We start from the raw sequence: 7500 nt of genomic DNA, 5'->3' as shown, positions 1-7500 counted from the left end.
CGTGAAAACCATGCAGCCTGGATAAATAAAATGGAAGTCAATTATATGCTTCTTCTTTTGGACAAGATCTCACCTGATTAAAGTCTTGGAGCTGCAAAGTGTGCATCAAACCACTGGAAGTGAAATCAACTTTGCTTGCAGATATTCCTGTAAAACACAAAATGTAGTCCAGATGAAACTTATTTCACTTTCCAGAGAAAAGCATGCAGTACATGAGGTGTGTGTGTGTGTGTGTGTGTGTGTGTGTGTGTGTGTGTATTTTTGAGGGGGTTAAGTTAAAGGGTCAACCACAACATGAGACCAAGATTTGCCAGCTCCAAGTAGCAAATTAATATAGGTCTGCAGATTTATGCAGGTAAAAACATCACACCAATGTTAAAATAACTGTTTAGTGCAAGAACATTTAACTCTGAATGTTAGCTGAAAACACAGTGTTGGCTACAATCTGTCTCTTTCATGCCCCCCTCCCTCAGCTTGACAGGTACACTCCACAATGATAAACTAATCAAAGGTCATTAGGGCAAGGCTAACAATATAACATCTACTCTTCAGTGTTCGTTACAATACTAGGAGTACAATCTTCTGCATGGTGTGTGGGGGAGCTTTACCCAACACACAAACATTTGTTTGACAGGTAAAATAGTTGTTCTGCTCCTCTTGAACAAATAGGCTTCAACTAATTCACTGCCAGTAATCAGCTTGCCTATACCCTTCAAGGGTTAATCTGCTACAAAACTCAAAGCCTCTGGGAGACTGTACAAGTACGCCCAACTAAATGAAGATCTGTCTCCTAAAGGTAGACAGTAGAATAAATGAACAACATATACAGGATCACATTTGAAGACATCACCTTTACAGCGGTAGTACACATACCCTGCATCATTATGTAACAGAGAGAAAAAAAAAAAAGACATTTCAAATGTCACTGGACTGGTCCACTCCACTACAGAATTTATACATCATTACCCCAAAATGTGTAACAAGCTCCAGCAGCAACAACCAAGGAAGAAGAAAAAAAATTCTAACACGTTAGAAATTTGGGCTCACTAAGCCAAGAGCTCCCCAAACAGATGGAATCTCAATGAAGTAAATGAGGAATTAATACAATGAATAAATGAGGCACTTTTAACCAAGATATTCACCTCAACACCACACGGATACAGATAATAGCACAGCAAATCTGCATAAATGGTAATCAGACATAATTATTGCAAACATTTCAATACAAATAGCCAGTCTAAGTACCTATTTACTTAAGATGATTGAATAATGTTAATGGGTAAAGCAAAGCCCATTTTCAGAAAAGGCACAGCTAGATAAATTCCAACAGTTGTAGAGACAGGACAGACAAGAGTGAAATAAACAGTACAATCAAGCTATGTCATCCTATCAATATTTATATAACAGGTACTTTAGCACTTATAGCACTACACAGCAGATTCTTAACAGATACTGCAGTCACTGTTAAAAAAGTCTTTCAGCTTTTCCCGGTTAGAGGTCGCCACAGTGGAACTCCGGTCCGCTCATGATTGGCAGTAGATTTTTACAGTGCTGAGTTGCCAGCCCTACGCCCAACCTTCAAAGAAGGCACGGCCATTCACGCTCGCACCTATCTGCATGTCTTTAGCATCACTCGACCGCTGGGAGGACATGCAGAATCCACACTGAAGGTGCTCCAGCCGAGAATCGAACGGGAGAACCTCTTGCTGTGAGGCGAGAACGCTAACTGCTGCACCACCATGGCCATACACTGCAGTCACTGTCAACAGATTTAAATATACATTATACATAATATATGAAATAAACCTAATGGTAAACACTAACATTCTTTTATGTGCAGTTCTATTATAATAGTACAGCTAACCGCTACCTGACCAATTGTAGAGCTAAATGTGAGGGATGAAGTAGTGACTACTTAGTTAAAGCAGACAGATGTATAGTGTGTGTGTGTGTGTGTGTGTGTGTGTGTGTGTGTGTGTGTGTGTGTGTGTGTGTGTGTATATATATATATATAGTGCAGAGTTGGATCCAGCACTAGGCGACTTAGACAGTTGCCTAGGGCTCGTTGTCTTGTGGGGGTGGAGCCCCATCACTGGCTTGGGAGCCCAATGCCACAAAACTTACATGCCTTCTTTAAAAATGCACTCTGTATGCATAACATTTCTGCTTTAAGGACGCATGCAGAGTACATCCATTAGAGTGGTTGTGGAGAGTTTCCATTCATCCATAGCATTCAAAATGAGCGAGCGGAAGATTTTCATCTACAAGCAGTACACTAGGTTGCTGCATGTATTTGTGTCTGAGACAAATACATAGTAGGCTGGTTAACTTATTCATGTGAGAACCCTGTGTAACATGCTTACAGGATATTAGAGTCTGAATTCTCTACACCAACTACTAAACTGTCATCAGCATGTAAGTTTTCAAGGACTGTGGTGTTCCAGTGCATTTTCAAGGCCTGATCCATTACCCTGCCTATGCCTCATTTGACCATGATCTGGTTTTGGTAGAGTGGACAAACTCTATAACAAATGCCAAGTACTCAACAGCATAGGGAGTGTATTTTATGGAGAATCAAAGTGGCATATGTTTAAGTTTGCTGCTAACACAACTGCATTGCCAACATCTATGCAGGAGTTGCTTAACCCCCCCACCATAAAAAGCAAGACTGTAGTGGAGAAGGTTTTCCATAATTTATCACTACAAGGGTCAAAACAGCAGCCATTCACTGTACAACATGCTAAATCTAGTTAAGTCTATGTGGCACACACGGATCAAGCTAATTTATTCATCCCTATGAAGGGATATGACAGCGGTACTAAGAATTTGAACTTTTGTTATCTGGCTTTAATATTTTCCTTTTCTCACCAAGTTGTTGTTATTTATTATTATACATGGAGAAAGACTGAATTCAACTCAGCCAACCTGCATTTGGGTAGCTGCCCAGGCGCTGAAGGAGTCAGCTGACAAGGGATGACTGTAAAGAAGCAATGTTTGTCACCTTTTCTCAGGAGATAGATGGAAGCATGTTTCAGGGCATGTCTCCTGTTAATGAATTTCTAGTGGTGACCAAAGATTTATTAAGAGCAACCTGACAAGCACAGAGGAGGTGCCTGAGAAGCTTTCTACTTGCATAAGCAGGTGAAGTACAGTTGTGAAAGTAAACTTACCATCACAGCAGATGTTCAAATGATCAGTGCTCCAGTAGCCCAAGCTAACAGCCGTCCAGCTTCCAAACCACTGGTCAGCTCAAGCTGAGCTTACTAAAAAGAGAAGTTTGGGCACCAAGTCCTTAAGAGCTTCCATGCCAGCTGAGAAGGAGGCTGAGCCCTGAAAGGACATTGATATGAACAAAAAAAATAAATAAACATCCACACCCTGGCATAAAAAACACACCAAAAAACAATGGGGGGGTTGATGGACGGAGGGGACTACTGCAGCAGTGATCACATGAACAAACTGTTAAGGTAAGTTTAATTACACAACTGTACTATGGTCTTCATATTCATCACTGTTACAGAAGCTTAAGCTATATGGGTAGCTTACCACAGACTACTGCAACTGGGAGGTCGGAGTTTGAGGGTCCAGGAGCCCCTGGAGAATGGTCCTGGCAATGCCTGAATTAAACCTGGAAAATCATACAGGAACACTCCTGTCTAGTGAGTGGGAGGCATCTGTCTTCCAGGCCTTCTTGCATTGAGTACAGAGGACCAAGTTCCTGCTTCTGGAGTACTTCAAGTCCAACCATTTCCAAAAAGCCAGTGATAAAGCAAAGGCAGTAGACTGTGCTTTGCCCTGCCTGGAATAGTTTTGCTGTGGTGAGAACAACAAAAGTTAATACCCTAGAACAACCATTTGGAAATAGTATCATTTGACACAGGTTGCCCCTTCTTACCTTCACAAAACAAAAATCAACAACTTATCAGAAGTTCTGAATAGGGACATTCAAAGTTTGAAGAATCTTTTTCTCTCTCATGCTGGAGCTCTTGGAAGAGCACAGAGAGATGGACAGTTTGGCTTAAAGTAAACTCAGATACCACTTTAGGCATAAGAGGAGGATTAGGTATTAAGGAAAACATGTCTCTCTAAAAAATGAGATATGGTGGGTCAACCCTAACATCTTACAACTCTATTAATCTTCTTGCAGAGGTTAGAGTAACCAGTAAAACTGTTTTCAATATTAAGAACCAAGTCAGACAGATAAGCCGATTAAAATGGAGAAAGTATTAGCTTTTCTACCACAAAATTGTGATCCTCAGGAGAAGCTACTTATTTTCTTGGAGGTCTCTTATGCAATATTCTTTTCAAAAACATTTTTACATAAAAATGCCTAGAAAGAGGAGCTCCATGGGCATACATGTTGAAATGGCCAGCAAATTAACCTTAACAGAGGAGTGACATAAGGCTATAGGAAAGTAACTCACAATTATAATAAAAAACAGATACACATTAAGCCTAAATGGGTGCTGGTTATGTTGTTGGCATCAACTAGAAAATCTTTTCTGTTTGCTAATATATGATTTTATAGTAGCAGGTTTTCCTACCGCCTTTATTACTTGCTGCATGTCTTTAGTAAGCAGGTGCCTAAAGGGAGTTAAGACCGTACCATATAGTCAGGTGTTGTTTGGGGTCAGGAAGTATCAAACACCCCTGTTCTTACAGGAATAGAATCAGTCTGTGAGGAAGCTTGTGATAGCTGCCTCTTACCATTTCCAAAAGAAGGGAGAACCAATGTTGTCTGGGCCGAACAGAGTGTCAGCAATGATTTTGGAGGATTCCCTCTGAATTTTCAGGAGTATCATGAATATCAGTGGAAAGGGTGGAAAACGTACAGGAATACTGCTGTCCAAGGGAAAGAAAGGCATATGTCTTCCAGGTCTTCTTGCATGCAGTCTTGGAGCAGAATTTTGCAAACAGATTGCTCAGAGAGGAGACAAAAAGGTCTACTTGAACTCCCCACAGACAAATCAAGTCTTGAAGACACCTTCATCTATTTGCCAGGGTCTGCCTCTGTCCCATTCAGCCTGTCTGCCATACAGTTCTGCTCCAACAGAATGTAGGAAGCCTGAAGCATGAGAGTGCGCTGTAAAGGTATATCTCATGCTAACACATGGCTAATTTACATGAGGGTGTAAGACCTGGCTCTGCAGTGCTTGTTTCTGTACAGCATACTGTGGTATTGTCTGTAGCAATTTGAAGTGGTCCTGGAGACCAAAGGTGATTCAGAGAGTTGAGTGCCTTGATAAGGGCAAGCATCTCTTTTATGTTTATGGGCTTTTGTCTGTCTCTACTGTCCCAGACACCTTGCGTTTTATCTCCCTTGACACTGCTATCATGCAAGGTCAGAGGCATCTAGGGTGACAGACGAAGGGGGGACATGAATTCAACAATATTTCAGGTCTCTACCATGTGATTTCTCTTCTCACAAATTCCAAACCAAGAATCAAAACTGATTATGTGTTCTGATGCTAGGACTAAAACAGACTTCAGATAACATTTTATCTTTCTCATGTGGAGTCTTCCCAATGATCAGAATCCCGATGTAGGCTGACAGTGACTGAAGTCTGAGTAAAAAACTCCTGGAATAGATCTAAATATAATTTTATTTTTTCCTGTGGAAGAAAATCTCTTTGTACTGAATTGTCTGGCACACACTAGAGGAACACAGTCTTGTGTGGAGGAGTCAAAAAAAGACGTTTGAACATTCACTTGGAATCCTAGCCTGCACAGATCTCCTACCCAAATGTAAGATTCCTAACCCTTTGGGAGGGACTCTACAAAGATGAGCAAGTCATTTACATATGGAAAAATATGGATAACTTGTAGCCTGAAATGTGCTACAATTGGAGACATATGCTTTGTGAACACACCTGGAACACTGGATAGCCCAAAGGTGAAGGCAGAGAACTAAAAATGTGATCCAGACACACTAAACCTTAATAAACATCTGAAGTCTGGATGGACAGGAATGTAATAAGCATCTTTTAAATATAAGGTTACAAGAAAACTCAAATGAGGAAGAATGGGTGACAGGTTGTATAGTGGAAGCATTTTGAACTTGGGCATTATCACAAACTGGTTTAGGAAACAAAGCTCAGAACTAGTCTCCAGGCACTTTTTCTTTCTTTGGCACCAGAAACATTCTTGAATAGGAACCGCTTCTTTTACTCCTAAGAAAGCATGTGCTGTAGGACAGAATGGAACACAAATCTGGTCTGGAGGATGTGGAATAATTCCTTTGAAAGGCGGGATTTCCTCTCACTGCCATCTGTAACCCTGCTGAATTAGTCCAAGAACCCATTTGTCTGAGTCAATCTGTTACCAAAGAGATTCAGACATTAAAGGGATAAGAGACTGCCAGAGAGGGAGGGGAGGACAAGGTCCCTTTCTGTCAGCAGCAAGATGCAATAAAATACAATAACAGTTTAGATATGCGGTGGTGCTGCGGTAGCGCTGTCACCTCACAGTAAGACGTCCTGTTCGATTCTCAGCTAGAGCGTTTTCTGGGTGGAGACATGCGTGAATGGGCGTACCTTCGTTGAAGGTTGTGTGTCAGGGCTGGCAACTCGACACGTAAAAATCTACTGCCAATCATTAGCGGACCGGAGTTCCGCTGTGGCGACCCCTAACCGGGAAAAAGCCGAAAGACACAACAACAACACATTAAAATGGTAAATTCAGACATTACAAAGGTTTGAGTTAAATAGGAATAATATGTAAACCACAAAACAGAAAAGTTACAAATTACAAATGTATGCATTTGTCTCAACACAGTGAAATTATAATTCACAAGGTAGAGATTGTATAACGTTTAAAGTCAAAAAGGCAGCATCACACAGTAATCATCTATTATCTCTAAAACAACTGCATTAATTCTCAAAAAATAAGTAACACCTTGACTTGGTTGTGAAAGCTTACACAGTCCCTTTATTACAGACTGCAGAAGGTTACAGATCCACAAATGATTCTTAATGTGATATAATGTCTACTGGAGTTGCAACAAATGAAACCCTTTCCTTACACACACAAACTCTCAGAAAGTAAAACTGAACATTGCTATTTCACTTCACCAACTAAGAGAGAGAGGGACTTTCCAAGATGGCTGCTGGCTGAGCATCATGTTCACTCATTAGAGCTATATCAGTGTGAAAACTGAGAAATATTTGAAGTCAGTAATAAGTTTCAATATTGGTAATGAATTGTTACTGGCTAGTAATTAAACTGCCTGGATGCCAGCAAAAATTAAATCTGCTGAGAAGTACGAGAATTTAAACTAGAAATGAAGAAAAAAATATCTGGCTGGGAACAGCCTGCAACTGCTCAGCAAGAACAATTCAATCTGCAACTTTAGTTATTTAAAAAAAACATAGCTTCTAGTAACTTACAGGAAAAAAGTAAAAAACCTGCATTCATGGATGTTACAGGTCAGTAAAAGAATATGTACAGACTCAAGTTGCTATATTAATCTGTTTTCAGAATATTTTTTTCCTGGAAGACTGA

At 40.4% G+C, this 7500-nt stretch overlaps 1 protein-coding gene across 1 annotated transcript in view; it reads right to left on the bottom strand.

Annotated features, from left to right (window-relative positions):
* PGAP1 (post-GPI attachment to proteins inositol deacylase 1) overlaps positions 1-7500 on the bottom strand; it is a 2682422-nt gene that overhangs the window by 1716065 nt on the left and 958857 nt on the right. The window contains exon 13 of the mRNA XM_044060619.1: positions 74-147. Coding sequence (XP_043916554.1) covers positions 74-147 — 74 coding nt within the window. The remainder of the gene's footprint in view (positions 1-73; positions 148-7500) is intronic.

The sequence above is a fragment of the Protopterus annectens genome, chromosome 2.part0 (assembly GCF_019279795.1).
Source record: "Protopterus annectens isolate FY-2018-M chromosome 2.part0, PAN1.0, whole genome shotgun sequence".
NCBI classification, from domain to species: domain Eukaryota; kingdom Metazoa; phylum Chordata; order Ceratodontiformes; family Protopteridae; genus Protopterus; species Protopterus annectens.
The sequence above is the reverse complement of the archived record's forward strand: the minus strand, read 5'-3'. Positions and strand labels throughout refer to the sequence as shown.